Source organism: Drosophila nasuta, chromosome 2L (genome assembly GCF_023558535.2).
Source record: "Drosophila nasuta strain 15112-1781.00 chromosome 2L, ASM2355853v1, whole genome shotgun sequence".
Classification (NCBI taxonomy): domain Eukaryota; kingdom Metazoa; phylum Arthropoda; class Insecta; order Diptera; family Drosophilidae; genus Drosophila; species Drosophila nasuta.
Genome location: NC_083455.1, coordinates 9400014 through 9420799, shown reverse-complemented (window position 1 = coordinate 9420799; position 20786 = coordinate 9400014). Strand labels below are relative to the sequence as shown.

The 20786-nt window shown below is 39.1% G+C and overlaps 2 protein-coding genes across 6 annotated transcripts in view; one reads left to right on the top strand and one right to left on the bottom strand.

Moving 5' to 3' along the window:
* The first annotated feature begins 1846 nt into the window (after positions 1-1846).
* On the top strand, positions 1847-3353 carry LOC132783460 (uncharacterized). Of its 2 annotated transcripts, XM_060788625.1 has the most exons (3): positions 1850-1997; positions 2123-2274; positions 2412-3349. In XM_060788625.1, the coding sequence occupies exon 3, from the start codon at positions 2448-2450 to the stop codon at positions 3030-3032; it is 585 nt and encodes a 194-aa protein (XP_060644608.1). In that variant the 5' UTR covers positions 1850-1997; positions 2123-2274; positions 2412-2447; the 3' UTR covers positions 3033-3349. The 2 variants fall into 2 exon arrangements, with proteins under 2 accessions (XP_060644609.1, XP_060644608.1); XM_060788626.1 differs by having other exon boundaries at positions 1847-2274; positions 2440-3353.
* Positions 3354-3961: 608 nt separating this feature from the next.
* Positions 3962-20786, bottom strand: part of LOC132783458 (uncharacterized) — a 32625-nt gene continuing 15800 nt past the window's right edge. For 2 of the 4 annotated variants that reach the window (XM_060788619.1, XM_060788617.1), the window contains exons 2-5: positions 17695-17747; positions 9094-9901; positions 6273-6834; positions 3962-6210 (exon numbers count right to left, since the gene is read on the bottom strand). In XM_060788619.1, coding sequence (XP_060644602.1) covers positions 4157-6210; positions 6273-6834; positions 9094-9783 — 3306 coding nt within the window. In that variant the 5' untranslated portion in view covers positions 9784-9901; positions 17695-17747 and the 3' untranslated portion in view covers positions 3962-4156. Of the gene's footprint in view, positions 6211-6272; positions 6835-6903; positions 7004-9093; positions 9902-17694; positions 17748-20786 lie in introns of those variants that run through there. The other 2 variants (XM_060788620.1, XM_060788621.1) reach the window with 2 other exon arrangements.

The following is a 20786-nucleotide window of genomic DNA, read 5'->3' as shown; positions in this document are numbered from 1 at the left end:
ACAGATCCTGTCTGCGTATCTTCAAGATGTGGCAAAAGAGATTGTGCAACTTTGTGAAAGGTGGGCATCCAATTTCTTGCCTACGTGGAACTTTCATAATTCTATTTTTAATAATAATAGACTACATATAGTATTTGTGCATTTTTGTACGAGATTTAACTGCAACGTTTATTCCGAAAAGAACAAAAGAATTGGGCTTGAGTTTTGTGCATTTTATGTGGCACTATTAAAAACACATAAACTGGGCTTTTTTCGTTTTTTTTGTGTGTTAATTCATTTGAGTACTCGTACTACACACTCATGCCACACTCAAATTCATCATCATTATCCATGCAGTTCACGTACACACACCAAAAAATTCCACTTTATATGCATTTTGATATCCAGATTTACTGTTGGCGCGGGATTGAATCGCATTGGATCGGATCGGCACAGTTAAAAAAGTTATAAAGAAAGTGTCCACGTTGTTCAGTTATGCACAGTTATCACTACACTTCACTTGACTCATCCACTTACTTAATGGGCCTATTCCAAAGGTGTGTTTCTGGGTATTCCAAAAGCTGACTCTTCTTTCTTTCTTTCTTCGTTGTCGCGAGAACCTTTGCGCATGCGCGCCCGGAATGAAACTGTTGGCGATCGCACTTAGGACGCTGCTATTTATACACGATCGGAGCGTGCCGCAAAAATAAAATAAAATAAAATAAAATACAAAAAAGCGCCTCAACAACGTTCTAAAATGTCAAAGAAAGGAAAGTTCTGATTGGATTACCGCCTGACAAATACTCTTATATCAAAAATTTATAAAATGAAATAAATAAAAATAAATTGAAATTGGCAAATTATAATATTAATTGACATAAGACAATAATTTTAATAATTTATGGGTTGCTTTTATACAAAACAAAATGCTACAAACATTCACTATAACATATACTATATAAAAATAAAATATTTAAATAATGTAAATGCTGATATGGTTTCAATGCAAAATATATTTCTCGACAAATTCGATATATCATATATAAATAAATATATAAACTTAATTAAGGCAAAGATAATAAAAAGATACATTTTACACAAATATAAAAAATTTACATATTTAAATAATACATATGCTGACATAGTTTTAATGCAAATTAAATTCGCCATGTCCCGAGAGCACATTGAACGTGAAGAGTTTAGCAAAATTGGCAGCAAAATCAAAACAAAAGCGTTACCTGTTTTCCTCTTTTGCATATGTGAGTTTTGTTGTGGGCCCGCTCGCTGTAAAAGTTATGCGCGAATATGGAAGTAAAAACAAAAAAGCGACAACCGGCAATCAACAACAATGCAGGAGCAGCAGAAGCAGCTACTGATGTCAATGGCCAACAGAAACTGGTCCATTTCTTCTGTTGACTTGTCATGCGACATGAAAAGGTGTAATTAATTTACTTTTGTTTTGATTCCTTCTTTAGCATGCTTCTTCTGACAGCTGCTTTTTGATAACACATTAATTGGCAGCAAATGATAAATGAATGTTGCTTGCTGAATATGAGTAAAAATAATGATTTGATTAAGCCTACAAAAGACAGATCGTAAGTCAGTCAATAACCTATAAGACTTCCTTGCTAATGAATGCTGCGTTCTTATTGATGAACTTACAAGGCAATTATATATCTAAAAATAGCAGCAATTAAAGTTACGTCGTTTGATGATTTTGTAAAAATGTGAAGATTTATAAAAAACTCCCAATTTACATTTTGGACATTCAAATTTTCGTTACAAATTAACCACCTAGAAATGTACTAATTATGGCCAAAAGACTTAATGTGCGATAACATCTATCGCATGCGCATGTTTGTTATCGCAGCTGAGAACTTATCGATAGCTGCGAAGCAACCTGTGTGCAGCAGTTGGACTGGTAAACAACAAATAAAAATTGTTGAAAATTGTGTATAAAACTGGCGTGCCGCGATATAACAAACTACGGCAGATGCCAAACAGTTGCAGTAAAACAAGTTGCGTAGCCTAGAGTAACGCGAACAGTTGCACCGGTAACTGCAGCTGTTTATTTATAGCAGCAAAACAACAACACATATAATCAACCCTCTCACCCCATCCCAACAAACGTCAACGCCAGCAGCGCCCAATTGAAGTGAAGCGAAGCAAAGCATAGCAGCAGAAGGCAAGTGTAGTTGAGTGTGGGCGACGTAATTGGAAGCAACCACACCGCAAGTGCAAGGATACGCGATTTACCGCCTCCTCCCCCACTCGGCCCATCCTGTCAAAGTCAAGGTGAGCGTAAAACGGCCGCGTGACGTCTTCTTCAGTTCTGTGACATTTGCGTGTGTTATGAAATTAGATTTATTTACGGCCTATTGAAAATAACCGAAGACAAACAAAACTTTTACTTTTTGGTGCAATTGATTTAGAGCTTATCACAATCATCATTATCCTCAGTGGGCAACATGGAACCGAGCGTTACTGCAGCTAATGTTTCACCTAATCCCGCGAATGCAGCTGCCGCAGCAGCAGCGGCGGCAACGGCTCCAAACACTAAACGTTCTACGCAACAAGGACGCAAAAAGTCGGGTCCCAAATTTGAGTTATCCGAAGCACAAAAATCGGACATTAAAGAAGCGTTTGATTTGTTTGATAACGAATGCACCGGCTATATTGAAGTCAAGGAGCTGAAGGTGGCAATCAGGGCGTTGGGCTTTGAGCCCAAAAAGGAGGAAATCAAGCGCATGATAGCGGAAATCGATAAGGACGGCAGTGGACGAATTGCGTTCAATGACTTTCTACACCTGATGACCATGAAAATGGCCGAAAAGGACACCAAAGAGGAGATATTGAAGGCGTTTCGATTGTTCGACGATGACGAAACGGGCAAAATCTCATTTAAAAATCTAAAACGCGTTGCACGCGAATTAGGTGAAACGCTGACGGACGAAGAGCTGCGTGAAATGATTGATGAGGCGGATTTGGACAACGATGGCGAAGTCAATCAGGAGGAATTCCTTCGTATTATGAAGAAGACCAGCTTGTATTAACGTTCTAACTGGAATTCAAATTGAATTCACAATTTTGTCGTAGTCATTAAGTCTGCATTCAGACATTCCGAATATGTATTGTACTAATGTCTAAGTCACAAGAATGTTGTTCTTTAAGTTTCATTTAAGCTTGTGTGTTTCAATTATTTATTTTCATTCATTTTGTGTATTGTTTGCACAAAGGCAACTAAATACTATACTTATGTGTAAGATGCAAAATTTGTTCCTTTAAACGCAAATGCACCGCCTGTATTTTTGCACTCAAATTAATCTCAATGGTGAATAAAACATCAATTAGTTAACGTTGTAAATGAAATGTTAAGAAATTTACATTTCTAGCAGGGTCAAGAGAACTCGTTGAAGGTTAAACAGCCTTGAATCGATATCGGTTTGTTTGCTCAGCTAGATTTCCAACAATAGATTAATGAGTTTGTGAGAGAACTAATTTATAGACAACACTCTAATTGATTGGTATAGTTTATGTTTGTTGTATAATTATACTATAAGCTCTTTCAATTGAAAAACATTAATTGCTTCCTGTGGCTATTGAACGAAATGGGTTTTCCATGGGCTTCCATTCTTTTTCTACGGCATGAAAAGGTATTTTTATATTTTAGTAATAATGTAAAAATGGTTTTCTATATATGTATGTATCTTTCGTCTGTCTAGCTGAAGGGAAGCTAGCGTGCATGTTGCTCCTTAGTTTTGATGATAGCTACGTAGTGCGCAAAACGGAATATTAAGTCATAAAGCAACTTGATTCTAATTGATAGGAAAGTTTGCACGTTGAACGATGACTTAATAACTGCAGTATGTATCAAGTTATCTTCATTCCAAAGTTTTCATCATGCCAAAGTTTCCATCGTTGCAAAGTTTTGTTTGCGCCCTTCATTTGTTCCCAACCCGTCGTTGTTATCATAGACGTCTATGTTCTTTTATCTTTTGCATTTATTCAATTGAAAATTCTCTAAACATTTTAATACTTTGCCAACTTAAGAACTAAACAAAAAGACGGAACACATAAAAAAAACGTTGTCACTCACAAACTTAAATTCGTTAACACATAATAAGAGTAGCATTTATATAGTATAATAGTATAGGTATTATTAGGGAACTCTGTCGATCTAGACGAACGGCGCATTGAAGTAGATTTTACGTTTGCTCGGCAAGGGTTTCGTGCTCAGGCCAGATCCTTCGATGAACTTCTCGAAACTGGCCAAATTCTTCTTCATCTGCTTGGCCTTGGGATGCTCCGGTTTCATTGACTCCTCCAGATGTTGTTGCTCCTCCTCAGCCGCCTCGTCATGTTCGCGCTCTTCCTGCTGGAATTCCTCATCTAGATTGTACTCATCGGCTGCTGTGACCAAACACTCGTTATCCTCGCTAATCTCCTCGAGCATGCCCTCGCCTTGTGAACTTTTCGGTGCTGCCTCATTACTTCTATCGTACTCCGCATCCAGATTATACCAATCAAATTCCGCCTGCAGCGGTAAACCCCCGCTGGCATCTGCCAATTGTAGCAGGGATTTCGATGTTGTGGGTGTTGTAGGCAAACTCTTGGGCGTTGTGGGCGTGGTGGGTGAGCTAGGCAAACTCATGCGTTTGTTAATCTCAGCCAGAATGTTGGGTACATGCTTACGCTTGTACTGGGACGGCATGGTCTGGGTGCAGCCCGTGGACTGATTGAGGGGTGACAGCTGCAGACGCAAGGTTTTGGGTGCCATCAGCAGATAGTCCGAGGATTGCTTGGGCGCTATGATGGCCGCCACATTGGGTAGCTTTGGTATGTCGGCGAAAATCTCTTCGATTTCCTCAGTCTTATGCGAGGCGGCTGCCGAGCAAGCATCATCATCATCATCGTCAACTACATGCTGTTCCTCCCGTTCTCGCTCTGGTTCCGTCGGAGTATTCGACTCGGGAACTTTATGCACATCGGCCACAATCTGCACGCTGACACCCACCTCGGCTATGGAGCAGTAATCCGGCTCGCTTGTCGTGGTCGTGGACACGGCACAATCGCCCTCATCCTCCAGTTCCTCGAGTTGTTGTAGCGACTTTTTAAATTTCAATAGATTCGCCGGTTTTGGCGGCAAGGCGGGCGGCAATTTCTGTGGCGTCTTGTTGGAGGCATTGCTAGCTTCGGTTGCAGCCGCCGCCATGTCCACATACAAATTGGAGGCACGCTCCGATCCAATGGGTTCGTACTCATTGCTGTAGATGCTCTCGTAGTTGAGCGTATCCGGAGTTGTGGCTGGCACAGTGGCTGCCATGGGATGATAGTGTGAGATCAATTCATCAGCCTGGGCTTCCTCCTCATCCTCGTGCCGCGGCACATGCACCATGCTGTTCTTCGTGGAGAAGTGCACACGTTTACGCCCGTTGGTACCGCTTCGTCCACTCAGCGAGCTGCGTCGTGGCAAGTTCGATGTTGCTTTTGGTGCCAACGCAGACTTTGGCGTCGCTGGTTCGCGCAGTGTTTCCTCCATGGATTGCTGCAGCAGTATCTGATTGACGCACTCCAGCACGGGATTGACAGCACCTTGGCCATAGGGTTTAGACACTGTTGGCGCCGTGCTTAGCTCCTCCTGATCCGAGGCGCTGGCATACCAGTCGTCTGTGGTTGTTTCATAGATCTGTTTGGGCGATGCCTCGGAGAATTCTGCGCAGCGACGTTGCACAATTTTAATAGCACCACGCGACATCAGTTGCTGCTCCTGCTCCGGATCCAGTTCATCAAAGTCCTCGTCATCCTGTGTGGGTGAGAAGATGCCATCATCCTCCTCCAGTTGAGCGGCCACAGAGGAAGCAGTCTTGCTACTGCTGCGACTGGAAGAACTGTTCCTTCTACGTTGCTGCTGTTGCTGCTGCTGCTCTAGCTCCAGGCTGCTGTGCTCGGAGTAGTCACCATCCTGCATCGTCGCCTTCACACCATGCATACGCTCCATGGCTCTGGCATAGTTATGCAGCTGCTCGTAGCTGGTCTGCGAATCCTCACGACTAATGCTACTCGTATTCTCCTCGGACTGCTGCTCCAAGGCCGCATCATCAATTTGCATTGCGCGGGAGCGCATGTAATCCCGGAACGTGCCCGCAGTTCGCTTGCTTGTGTAACGCACGCTGCGTCTGGCGCCATAGAACGACGATGAGACGGTGTCATCGCTGGAAGAGCCATGCTCAGCTGTAAGAAGAGGAAAAAGCATTAGTTTTACTTCGAATTAGAAATCCCGGGGAGTTCCTTACCTTTGGCACTGACGCCTAACTCTTTGCCCGAAGTCTGTGTGCCGCTGGCTCTCAGCTCAATGTCATAGAATTGCTTGCGGCAATTGTTGCATTGCAAGGCCTCGAGCACCAGACACTCCTCCACATGCTGCTGCTCCTCCTGCTCGACATTTGTTTCCTGATCCGCGACCATGCCTTCGTCCTTCTGATGATCAACGAGGCGCTTGCGAAGCGCACGATTCTGACGCAGCAGACGACAGATTTCCGCATCACGATCCAGCAGCCGTTGATTAACTGTCTTCATGTCATTCTTCAGCTTGGACTCGAAGCACAGCAGCGATTTGACCACACAGGCCAACTCCTCGGTGCGTCGACGCTTCTCCTTGGCCAGCTCACGATGCAGCTGCTTGTTCTGCTGATCGTAGTTTGAGATCATTTGCAGCAGACGGCGACGCTGCAGTCGCTCCGGTGTTGCGGCAGTTGTTGCCACCGCGGCACCCGATGAACTTGAACCGGAGGAGCTGCGTTGCACCTCGCTGCTGCTGCGTGTGGTGTTGCTCGAGGACTGCGAGTTGTCTGAGTTCTGTAAGAGGGGAGGGCAAAACACAAATTAGTTTCAGTTTTCCAGATTTATTTGCTTAACTTTTGCGACCTTGTGGTGTCCCAGCACATGAAAATGGCCCCCGAAGTTCCATTTTCCCACCATCTTTCAGCTAGCGCACTTCGCTCGGTCAGCGCCAAATGACAACTAACTGGAAGGGGTCTGTGCTTACTGCTGATTGATAGTGTGATAAACGATAGGGATAGTGAAGTGCGACGCCTTATCTCGACTGCTGGGTCTTAATGACGCACTGACAGACTGGCTGCTTGCCTCTGCCTTTTGCCTCTGGTGGCCGCTAAGAGTTATCTACTTGTATTTTGATTTTGCGCTCGGGGAACATGCGTTTGCCCCATGCATCCTGTCACTTCTTACTGTTACTAAGGCAAAGATTTAACTAGGGAATCCCTTCTTCTTTATGCAACTTAAGATACTATATGATGGCCTAACTTATTAATGTGTTTATTTATTTATTTTCATTTCAAGTTTCTGGGCTTAGAAATTTTAAAAATATTAATATTTTTTGTAAAAAAAAAAACAAATAATAAGTCTTTGAAAATGGGGCATCAAGCATTTTCATTTTACGCGTAAAAGTATGCAACATTTTCAGTTGATTTGCGTAGGTTAAGCGCAGCTTGGTGTAATTTAAATGGCGCCCTAAAGTATGCCACAAAAATAAAGTATAAGAGTTCATTGATAAATTGAAGCTCAGTTCGATTCATATTTGATTGCTTCGTCGAAACATAAACAAAATTAAAATATAGCTGTCATTAGCATCTGATATACAAAATATTTTTTTTTGGAACTACACTTTTACATTAAATTCAAATAATATTTGATTACAGTTAAATTGAGTTATCATGTTTTATGCAAATTGCAAATATCTTTTCAATCAAATGCATGCATATTACACAATACACGACTACTGAACAGTTTTTTTGTAGGAATTTCAACTTGAGTTGTATTTTTAACACAAATTAGGTTGTCAATCAATCAAAAGTGTATTGGCCCCAAGAGCATCAAATTGTCTATAAGCTTTTTGGACTACAGCTCTACTCTATCTTATCACTTGTTTTTGGCTTGTGACCAAAATGCGCTGGAGAGTGAGAGCGAATTGTATTTTCAGGAAGATTTATGACGTTGTTGTGCTAAATGTTTGTGATTTGCCAATGTGACATTGAATGCAAATCATCGAGAGTCAGCGGGCAAAACCAAAACACCCCCAACATCGAAGGCCAATGGCCAACATGCAAGTCAGTTGGCATCTGCGTGCTATTGACCAACTATGGGAATTGCGACAGCTGCTGGAGAACTCTAAAGACGACACGTACGTGCAGATTGCGATGCTTGTACGGCGTGCGCTATGCGAAACATGTGACAACTAATTCAATACGCTTGATTTCGACGAAATAACGCAATTAGTGCCAAGGTAAATCACCCTCTACCGATTCATACATCCATTGTCTTATCGTGCCCATTAGAAAGCCAAGAAAGCAATGCAATCAACGCCCAGTTGCCAGTTGGGCACATCTATCTAACATGACTAAAGCCGCACGGTGATTATTAAGGCCAAAACACGTGCGCGTATCTGACAGATACGTAACAGTTTTGCCAGACAGCGTAGACATTAGTCAAAACACTTTTATCTTTAAGTTGCAGATCGATTTCAAGATGGTAAAATTTAAGTGAAGATAAAAGAAAAGTTCTCCATTATCACCTAGGTAAATCTTAGTTCCAATATTTGCATCTTTACATATTAGGTTGGAATATTATCTGTCAAAGCGATATCTACTTCCTAAAGCCATAATATTCTTATCTGTTTCGCTAAATATTTAATTAAACTACGGTATATAATTCTCTCTTATGTAAATATTGAATCATTTCGCTATTGTTGCTTTCTCATCATTATTTGTTTGATGTACTTAAGAGCGGTTTATTTTGTGAATCTGATTTTAAAAGTGCGATTATATAAATTTCTATTTAACTAATTTTATAAAAGATAAGTTTACATTCTGAATCGTTATATTGGTTGCAATAGCATTTCTTTTTTCTATTATTCTATTTCTATTACTTCTACCTGAATGAAATGCATTTTTTATAGGCAATTCTACTTCCTGATTGTATCATGTTCTTATTTTTTCCTTAAGTAACTGTTTGCCTCGTTTTCGGATCATCCTAAGATTTTCTTTATTTTTCAATCTTCGTTGCAACTCTCCCTAACTTCTTATTCTTTCATCTACTTACATTTTCCGCACTCTGTTTTTGTAGCCTCGCGCCAAATCCGAGTTTCTTGTAGGCTGGCGTATGGCCAGCTGCCTGGGTATTGAAATTGGCCTCCAAGCTGGTCTCCGGCAGTTTCTGATAATGCTGCAGCGTGGCCGCACCATTTGTCGACTTGCAACGCATATTCGCTTCGCTGTTGTTACTATTACTGTTGCTGCTGCTGTTGTTGCTGTTGTTGTTGGGACTGGGTGATTTGACGTGCACGGCTTCATAGAACTCGCCGTCGCCGTGACTGCGATAGCTGCCCTGCAGGCAGCTGAATCCCGACCAATCCGTCTGCAGATTGCTGTACAAAGGACTGCTCTCGTTGCTGTTGGATTTGTCCTTGTCCGTGGGTGATTTTCCCCCACTTCCGCCACCCGACTGACACTTGAGGGTGTCGTAACCGTTGAGCAGCTCGCTGCGTATGAACTTCTCAATGAATTGGCTTGGCGACTTGGCGCTCAGATTGGCAAAAAACTTGCCACCCGTATCGCTTAAGCTGCTCGTTGAGCGACGATGTTGCTGCTGCTGCTGTTGTTGTTGCTTGTGAGTCTTGTGGGGCAAACTGTTGCTCTTCTTCTGGCCACTATCTTCCGTTGGTTCAGTAGTTGCTGTTGTTGTTGCTTGTGGCAGGCCATAGATTTGTGAGTTGCTGCGCAGACTGAACATGTTGCTCTTTGGTGCTGCGAAGAAGGAGGGTAAAAAGGGTTTGCTGCTGGCTGGCGAGGATTAGACGCTAAGCAAAGGCAACGGCAACGGCAACTTCATGGCTCTGGCTTGAAAAGCGCTGCAATTGCAAAAGAAATAAAAGTGTTTGACGATTAGACAGGCGCATAATATTCAAAGTGTAACTAAAGCGATTAATACTATGCCGCATAGTGATTACATCGCGATGGCAATTGGAATTGCATTCCATTGCATTGCATAGCTGGGCACATGTAATAGATCAAGTATAATGTGTCAATCAATTCGTATGCAATGCATTCATTAAATCGATTGATGCAATTTGACATGTTTATCGCATTACGTTTACCAGTCAATCGGTATTGTTTGCTATCGATAGCAAAAAATACTTAACCAAGAATCAATACCAAAAGCTCTTCGAAGAGCTTTGAAAGCACGCGCATGGCTGTTAGCATTGCTGATAAACAAGATAAGCTGATCTTATCGCTGTCTCATTTAACTAACCTTTCACAACAGCCCCAACAGCATATATATCAATTAAAAGCTTTTTCTGAAGCTTCATTAACTCATTTTTCCTTATCAATTTGGCGTTGGGGGCCCTTTGTTGTCGTCGCGTCAACATTAATTTACAACAATAGCTCATTTATTTATTAATTTTTCGAACAAACAAGCCGAAAATTGTCGAGAAATCGACAGGGTAGGTGGGAATTTCTTGGGGCTGTCCACCAAAAAAAAAAAATGTGAAAAAGTGGTTTATTGTGTGTGCTTATTTGATATATGAAGTAGCTGCTCAAGTTTTATTGTAATATGCCAGGCAACCTTGAGGTGCGACGCTTGTTTGGGTTAATTATATGGCACCTCAAGTCGAAGGTTCTTGAAACTGAATTTATGAACGAAAATTTGATTTGTGTAGCAAGTTCAAAAGTGTGAAGTGTTGCAAGATGTACCTTGATTAAGTAACTGGCATTGTTCTGTACACTACTCTGGCCATTTCGTTACGCTCTGGCCATAAATTTATGAACTGTAGAGAGACGATTATTAATAGCAACGCTGACTGCGACGCTGGCAGAGAAGTTGCGCATGCGCAGTGAGCAGAGATTTTTTTTATATATATGATAGTATATTATATTAAAGTCGCTTTTCCTTTTGCTGCGCGTGCTTGGCGCCAATTAAAAACGCCAGCCAGCCAATGATCATTTGCCATACACATAATCATAATGTGCAATGCTCACAAAGCGAACACAAAGTGAGTATATTTCATGAGAAAGTTTTTGGCTCAAATGTTGCACTATGAGGAAATTCCACAAAATCACGCACTTAATCATAATTTGATTAGTCCAAAATGTATTCAACTGTAACTGAATATGCTACTGAGCTCGCTCTGATGATGTTTTCTATTCTAATGTTTGAAAGAAAGAAAGTCTGTCGCTCTGGAATGTTTATTAATAATTGCTTAAATATGCTAACTGACCAAGAAACACACATAACATACAGATACTATCGCACAGTAGGTTCTACGAAATTGTTGTTGAGCAAACGATTTATTCATTTATCGCATTTTGAAATCACACAAATGTCTAACTAGAATTGACCATAAATGTCCATGCAATATTTATGCGAACTCACCATAGAATCCCAAACAAGATTTATTAGAAATTCAAAACTGACTGACAGGCAAAAGCAACTAACTAAGCCGGGCCTAAACAAATTGTCTTAATTGGCCAAGACGAATGAGTTTTGTTGGCCTGCCTTTTTTGGGCTTCGCTCGATTCGCCGCCGCCGCCGCCGCCGGCGACGACAAAATGCTTCATGCTTCTCTCTAATCGAATTTAGTTAGCAGCAGGCTAGGGAGGAAGGAGGGAAGTAGGAGGAGGATTCGTCTTACTGCTTTGGAAATATTAAAATCTCGTTAATGCCACAAATCCGTTGGATTTGCTAAAATAAACAGTGCACGAGCCGCGCCCCCTCAACACTAAGTCCAAACATTCGCCAGAGATTAGTTTTTAAGGGTAGGAAAGAAACTGCTCGGGATGCGAGATGTGAGATGCGGGATGCGGGCAAAGGTTTCACTGTACAGGTACTGCTATAATCTGTGACCACCTACAAAAGAGTCCGGCCTTTAGCCTCCAGCTGTGTGCACTGTGCGATAAAAAGTGAAAGGCTAATGGAAATGAGACCGACTTTGATTGCTGACTCGCAGGCACTTGGCTTATTGTCACCAAAATGTGCGGGACGTGCCAACGCTTGACAGCTTCGTCTCTAAGGGGGGTTTGAGGATTAGGCATGTTGTAGCACAGTGTTACACTTTTCCAGTCAGCTAGCCAGCAAAATGGTCACCTTGGGTGGCGTTGCTCGTCTCTTCATATTGCCACATTGAAATTTCATTAAATGAAGGTCGATCGCTTAGGGTCGATTTTTCTTCTTTTTTTGTCTTTGGCTCGCCTCGTTGAAATAAATCAAAACGCAAAAAATATATAGTTGAGATTAGGGCAACAACAAAGACACCGAAAATGGGCATTGCATAAATATCGAAGGACCCAAACAAGAAGAAGCAGAAAACCAAATATACTTACTACCTGAGGTTTGGTTTGTTTGGTTTACTTGGAAATGGAAAATACACAATACACAATACTTATTTCTCAACATACAGGTACCTCACCTCTCTCTCTCTCTCACTCTCTCTTTCGCTTTCTGTCTCTCTGGTTATCTCTGTGCTGCATTTTTTTGGCTAGTCAAATTTCAAGGTTTGACACTTTGATGTGTTGGCATTAATTAGTGACCATTGATGTCTCCGTATCTCAATGAAATCCTAGTCAAAGAGCCCCGGGTCGACACGAAATGTAAATGAGCCACACGGTCAAAGCTAGATCTGTAATCAAAGTCAACGATCGAAGACTCTAATGATCCCAAAGTAACAAAAAAAATGAAACGTGGGGAAGCATACCACAAAAGAAAAGCCAAGAAAAAAGAAGAGAGAAAAAACGAGACTCGGCGTATGCGGGAGAGAAGCGTAAAACTCAACTCAAATGTTCTTCAAAATGATGCAATGAACGGTAAATGTTATGAAAATGGGTCAAGCATACAACTACTATATGGTATATAATAGTATAGTATTGTAGCTGGCAATTAAATTGTCAGCTTTTCAAGACATTCATCGATCTTTTTTCGGTGTGTTGTCCGAGTTTGGGGGAAAATGCTAAAGCGCTAACAAATTGTCGCTGCCTCTTGACAGCTCTGACCTGATTTTGTGTGGAGCAGAGAGAGAGAGACTGAAAAAGTGACAAAGCTGAAATGCAGGAAAATAGGAAAAACAATGACGGACTTTTCTTCTTCTTCTCTTGAGTCTAGACCCTACATCATCTTGCATAACGGTTTATGGCACCCCGCAACCCACTGGGCGACTGACCGCTGAGTTTGCTCGAAATAACACGGAAAAACTTTGGGAGACTCGGTTTTAAGACTCAAGTGTGCAAAAGGTGGACAAAAGAGACAATGTCTCCTAGGGCCTCTTTTCTTACGATCTTTCTTTCACTGACTCTCTAGACTCCCTACTAGCATATCATTTTTTAACACTTGACACGTGCAGCGAGCACTGCGAATCGATCAACAGTGAGTTCGAGTACTCGCACTCGTATTGACAAACTGATTGACTGACTGACTGACTGCCCAACTGACGAAGTGTTTGGCAAAGTGTGAATGCGTTTGTAAGTACCTGTCACCCAGGTAAATATTCAGAGACCTGCAAAGCCCACGCCATTTGTTGTCATCGTCTCTTTCGTCTCTCTCTCTCTCTCTCTCTCTCGTCTCGACAAACGCTATTCAAATTACTTTCATTCAAGCCGCAAAAGACTCGTGAATGTTTGCCGCGTGATTGATTAGCCAAAGGGAGTTTCCACCTCTCTAGCTGAAGTCGAAGTTGTATTGTGTGAGTTTGACTTTGACGCGTGTTGCGTTCACGAGGCGTTGCCAATGATTGTTACCAACTTCCGCCTGTCCATAGTGCAGTTACCAAGAATTCACTAACTTCTTTGCCACACTTCAAATGGCACTTGGACTATCTATTTTTATTATAACCATCTGCTTTCTGCAGACTGTTCTATTGTAACCAATAAATCTTTACGATTTCCGCCTGTCTTTCGGTTTGTTCGTTGACTAACTAACGAAGTTCTTTATGTGCCATCTTAAAAAGTGAAATTGCTTTACTATTGTTCGAGATAAACAAGACAATTTTGACTGCTCGTAGAAGTCTTTTAAACTAAAGCTCTTTCCTATTGATAGACTATGCTTTTGTTCTATTTATAACTGACTTCCATTCAGTTTTTTTTGCTTATACCAAAACGTAGTTTACTATAAAGGAAGCTGCCAAGAATGGAATTGTGTAAAGATTTAAACTTTGTTTAAAGTGAAATGCGGCTCATTCATTCATTGTTAATTTTTATCTAAAGAATTCAGAATTATTTTAACTTTGATTTTTTTAAAAATTAATTTGGGTTTACAACATATAGAGAAAGCAAATGAGATCATCTTATTAATCTTTGAAAAATTGCAACTATGATATAAATAAAATAAAGTCTTCTTAAAGTCCTTCAAGGAATAGACTGAAGTATTTGTTGGCTTAGAGCATTAATTGAAGAAATGTTTCGATTGTGAATTTAAATAAAATTAATTTAGTTGGATAATCTAATTGCTGGTCTAAAACAAATCCTAGATTTCTAGTCTTTTGAGTACTATTTTGCTATCCTGTTTTTCAAGCTTATCGAGTTTGTGGTAACTTGATGCCACTTCAACCCTCTGTCAGCTTTCTTAAGCGTGGGGAAACCTAAGAAACGAAAGTCAAATGCATTGTGGCGTTACAAATTTCTCCAATTTCGTTGGTTGGCGTAAATTTTACGAGCTGTTAGCTGCACTCAAACTACCCAAACTAAGCCAAAAATGAAAAAAAGACGGAGAGAAGAAAAAAAGTTTAGCTCGTCGTTGGAATAAACATGCGATTAAAATGCTGGTATCTCACAGTAAAGCACAGCAACAACACAAAATCAAAATGCAAATAAGTTGCTCACATGGCGGCTAATTTGTTGTTAAGCCAAAAAAACAAAAGCAACACATAAGGCAAATAAAGCAACAAAGAAACAAGAAATGAAACAGCGTAAAATTTCGCTGGCAGCAATTTTTTAATAGCAGGCGAATTAATGATTTTCAAACATGCAAATTAAATTTACGAATTAAACAACACTCGAAAGAAAACACAACAAAACAACAAAAACAATTTCACAAAATGCCCGACAGATATCAAATGCGAAAACTTGATCTACAACATTTTTTTTTTTTTGAGGTATGCCTCCTCCTGACCAACTAATTGTAGAATTCTCAGCTACAAATACAACAACAATAACAAGAACACAATTCTTGAAAGAAAAAATGGAAAAAAATGTGAAGAAATCTGTTTTACGCTTCATTTTTTTATTGTTGTGTGTGAGTTGCGAGTATTTTCTGAATAAAATGTTTTGTAAGCGACGCGGCATCAAACAGTCCATTGACCTCTTAATTAAATTAAAGCACATCAAGAACGGTACGAAAATACGAAAAATAGCAACGGGTATTATGCGCATTTTGTTAGCTTCTCCCCCTTTTCTAATCCAATTAAAAAGCATTGCGGGAACCTTGCAAAACGTAACAAAAAACATAGAAGAAAGAACTTAAAACCCCATGATGAAAGACACTTAACTGCAAATCAAAGTACAGCTGACCCCATACGGAAATAAGCCAAGTCAGTCCGTAGAACCCTCGCATAATAGTTGCTTGTTATGGCATAAGAATGTTACGGATTCCGAAGGTTCAATATAGTGTAGAGAACAAATTGTTATTGGCTTTTGGAATGACACAATTGTGAAATTGCACAAACTATCATATGTGGAAATTATTTAACAATTGAAATTGTTATGGGTGTTAGTTTTTTAAGCTATTGAGGATATTGTAAATGTATTGCACAAATCAAGTTGAAATATCATCAAGGAACAGTATTTATTCGTATACAATCCTATAGTTCCTTATGTGAATTCAATTCACACAATTCTATTGGATATTACAGAATTATAATAATTACATATATTAGTGTCGAAGGATAATTTATCCTTAGATCATAAAACATAACATCTGTTTATTTTCTATGAGCAACGAGATCACTTCATCTAGTATTTGTCTTGTGTAAATTAAGTATTAATTATTTACAACTGAAATTTATAAGCTTTAGAATTTGTAAAAGTGTAGTAAACAGATACCACAAATAATAATATATAAGAAAAATATAAGAACTTTTGCGTTTCGTAATATTTCAACTGAATATCTCAATAACTAACATTTATTGATAGCAAAGAAGAGAATAGAGCATGATAATAAGCTTAGAAAATGTAATATTCTTTAACTTTCTTCTTCACTTGTTCTTTACAGGAAAGTATAAGTAAAAAACTTCAAACGTTAGTTTTATTGGCGTCTTATATATTAACGTGAAGAAATTTAAGTCAAATTTGATATTAACTTGAGTATAAATGGATATTAAATTTCTATTAATTTTGCATACAATTTGAGCTAATAATTTTTTTTCTCATCACTTATCACAACAATAAATATTAATTCATGATTATCATTATAATACAATAACTGGCATTTCACAATTAAAAATAATGATAATAATAAATAAAACCAATTTTAGGAGAATGCCAAAAATGTATGCTTCAGAAGTTCACAGATCGTGAATACAAAATGAAATGCTTTGATTGGCGGTAGCATCATAGATATATTTAAATGTCAATGCCAATGATAATGATGCATTAATCTATGAATAAATATGAATAAGACAGATTGCTCAAGAACGAACCCCACACATAACAAAAAAAAATACTACACTACAACATGATGTCAGTCCACAAATGAAGATGAACTGTAGAGAGTACATTGAACTTCTTCTTCTACCCTTGCGTAAGCGAGTGAGATTAGCCAATTTAAGTGAAAGACAAAGACGAGAACGATTAGCAAACCGGTTAAAGTGACTTTCCATTAACCGGTATTCAAAAGCGGGCCTAAAACACATCGACAACGAACTGAGTCAAAAGTCCCATGACAAATTGCAATAAATTGAACTTTTCAATCGGGCCACAGTTATAGTTACAGTCACAGCCACGCCTCCAGCCGCCTTTCTCCACCGCAGGCCGCGCATTTGACTACCTTAAAACATTGTAATTTCAACAAAATTGCCAATTGATATAAATATATAGTATAGCCTATGAATTGAGTCTGCTGCTGCTGTTGCTGCCTACAATTCTTAGTCATGCTGACGACATTTACTCAATGGTGTCGTTTACCCGTTGATCATTTTATTGTTGGGTTTTTCAATACCCGTTACTCATAAGCTAAAAGGTTATTATGAATTGGTGTTAATCGGTAAAGTATGTAAAAGCCGGAAGACAATTTCGAGTTAACAAAGTTGATCAACACTTTTTAGCTTTAACAGCTAAAGTCCTCTCATTTTATTACACAAGTATCTTAAAGTCGAGCGCACTCAACTTGAAGTTTCTTTCTTGCTTTTATCTAATTTTATATCCTAAAGTATGTCGCTAGTATTTAAAAGTCGAGCCCACTCAACTTGAAGTTTCTTTCTTGTTTTTATTGTGGCGGCTTTGCATTTTATTGTGTTTGATTGTGAAATATGTTTTCACATCATAATTGCCCAAAGTGTTGAAATTAGCAGCGAACACGTCGAGAACTTGTTCAGGTTAAACGACAATTGGCCAACTGACAAGACAAGACAAGACAACGTTCGCAATCCCGTTACCAAGTTATCAGCAGTCACAACTGTTGCAACAGTTGCAGGTTGCAGGTTGTCTGTTGCAAGTGGCTTACCTTCATGCATGAGCTTCCTTGTTCTTTGGCGCACACTGAGAATTGCCGTTGAGCTGCAATTAAAAGTGAAAAATAATAAACATTAGTCGAGTTGCCAGACGAGTAAATATATATAAAAGAAATTACAAGTCGAGCTGAGCATCCTTTAATGTGGAGATCCGCTGAAGTGATCTGCACCAGTTTAGCCCCCAACTGTAAATGCAGTTAATTAAACTTGTGATGAGGCAGACAAAGATGAAGACGAAGACGAAGACTGAAGACTGGCAATAAATAAATAAGTCGAGTGCTTGTACACAACTTAGCTGTTAATTAGCATGCCGCCAATGCAAATGCAGTTCTATGCAGCATGTGTTAAGCAACCCGCGGGAAACCTTGTGAAAGCGCCTTCCAGCTCGACTTACAGCTGGAAGCCCCGGCCTCGTCTCTATTTCCCTATGGCCCCAGGGCGTTTCTGACAAGCGGAAGCCAAGCGCGCAGACAAGAGACGTCGACAGCGATGTCGACCCTAATTTCCTATTTAAATATTGTCGAAGCCAAGCGACAAGAAAAGCAGAGGTAACCTAATGCCCGCTGTATTCGATATGCCACCAGCAACAGCAACAACAACCGCAACTGCAGTCAGAGTATATCACACTACAACGATAGTTTGAAGCAGGTTCTGAGACTTTGACTTCAACTGGGACTTCGACATCGAGTCTTCGACGCTGACTTCACTGCTGAGGGGCATGCCAAGTGCTTGAGCAAATACAAACAGCACTTCCTGGGGCAGAGTTGTTGTCTTGCCCCAGACATTATTATTAGCTGTGGTCCAAGTCTGCGTCTTGCATTTTAAACTAGAATTTCAGTCAATAGATGAAGTGATCCCAAGATGAAGTATACATAAAACACAATATTTGTGCATGGGATGCAAGATTGTAGTCAGATGTTGACGTTATACCTCATGATTTATGGCAGTGGGAATAGCTTAAAGATCGTCTTGTTAAGGTTTAGGAAACATTATTCAAAATTGCATTTTTTAATTTGTACGAGTATTCTACCATTAAAGAAATTCCAATAGAAACTAATAATAGTTCTTATCTTAACCTGTTTGATATTTCCTTCACTTGATATCTTATATATGAATTTTATGATGATAAATTTCACATGAATATTTAAAAACAATATTCAAAATTTCTTTATTAAATTTGTATTCTTCCATTATTGAAATGACAATATTAGCTAATAATAGTTCTTATCTTAACCTGTTTGATATTTCCCTCATTTGAGATCGTATATATGAATTTCATGATGCTAAATTTAAGTAGTTTTTAAAATTTTTTTTATTAAATTTGTATTCTACTATTAAAGATATGTCAATAGTAGCTAATAATAGTTCTTATCATAACCTGTTTGTTCTTTCCGTCATTGAAATCGTATTTATGAATTTCATGATGCTAAATTTCAATAAGATTTCATATAGTCATGTTAGGTTTTAAAAACATTAATCAAAATTTAGTTTTTAAATTTGTATTCTACCATTAAAGAAATGTCAATAGTAGCTAATATTAGTTCTTATCTTAACCTGTTTGATCTTTTCTTCACTTGTGATCATATGTATATATGAATTTCATGATTCTTTTAAGAAGACTTCCAAGAAACATTTCAACATTTTAAATGTCAAAAGATGTTTTTTATTTTATTGTCTTTTTCTCATTTCGACTCTTTCTGCCTTTCACTCTCTTTGTCCATCTTAAGTTCTGTTTCCAATTCTACTTGAGTCGAAACTTCAATGAAATTGGCATTACACAATCTTGAAATTCTTTGTGGTGGTCAACGAAACTGGGCAAGAATGAAAAAGCTGCAATAAGCACTTTCAATCTCCCAATATTTATACATAAGTGACAGCAAAATAAACGCGCTAATAAGTAAATATAATATATGTATGCCATAATTAACGAAAAGTAAAAAAGAAAAAACAACAACAACTTCAAATCGCATAAATAACAACGAAAAATGCCAAAACGAAAAAAGGCAGACAACACAATTTTGGGTTGGTGTGAAAGGGACAGTAATCATTTAGGATAGGAAGAGAACTGGAAATTAACAAAAAAAAAAAAAAAAGAGTCGAAAAAATGCATATAAAATGCATTAAACATGTTCGGCGACCAATGTAAATGAATGCCAGCAATGTCGCCGCTTAATTTATATGTATTTCTCTCTTATTTTGTACGTAAAGTGCAAAAAGGTAACAGAAAACAAATTTCAAGGGGGAACAAAATACTTAATATAATGCAGACAAAACGACAGAACGACGGAATGACAACTGAACTGCACCCACTGCAAAAAAAAAAAGAGCGAACAAAAATGCTGGAAAACAAGTTTCATTTCAGTTCGAAATGAAGTTTTAAATTAAAAAACAGCTGTACACATGTGGAGCGAATGCAACAACAATACGATAAATACAACAACGATATATAATACCATTTATACAAATTCAACATGAAACACACAGACAACAAGTTAACAACTCAACGAAAGTTCAGGGCTATTATTGTTGACTGGTTGCTCAGCTCAGCTCAAGTCAAGTCAAGTTTAGTCGACTTCGACTTGGTGTCGATCGCCAAAGAAATTCCATTGAAATGTATTCAAAAGTATTTTGAAAAAGCCCAACAACAACAACAGCGACCACAAGATAAAATTGCCAACTGTCTCGAGGGCTTCACTGTAAATAGAGTCAGTCCCAGTCCCGTCCCCATTGGTGGTCGTCATTGTTGTAACTGGGTTATGAGTGTCGCTCAGAATAAAAGCCGAAGACTCGAGAGTGTATTGTGAATTTGCAAAGGGTTCACAAACAAAAGCAATGCGAACTCTTTAAAGAATTCCTCTTTTTTACACCAGTTAACCAAAGTTTAACAGGGTATGTATGATGTGCTGGCTGAAGAAGGCGTCTCTATAATATACAAAAGTATTTTCTTCATCAGTTTTCATCCGTCTGTCTGTCTGTCCGTCTTTTTGAAGACCTATATCTCAGAGATTACGAAAGCTAAAGCTAAGAAATTTAGCCACAATATTGATGTGTCGATTAACTTTAATTTAGATATGGCTTAAGCCCT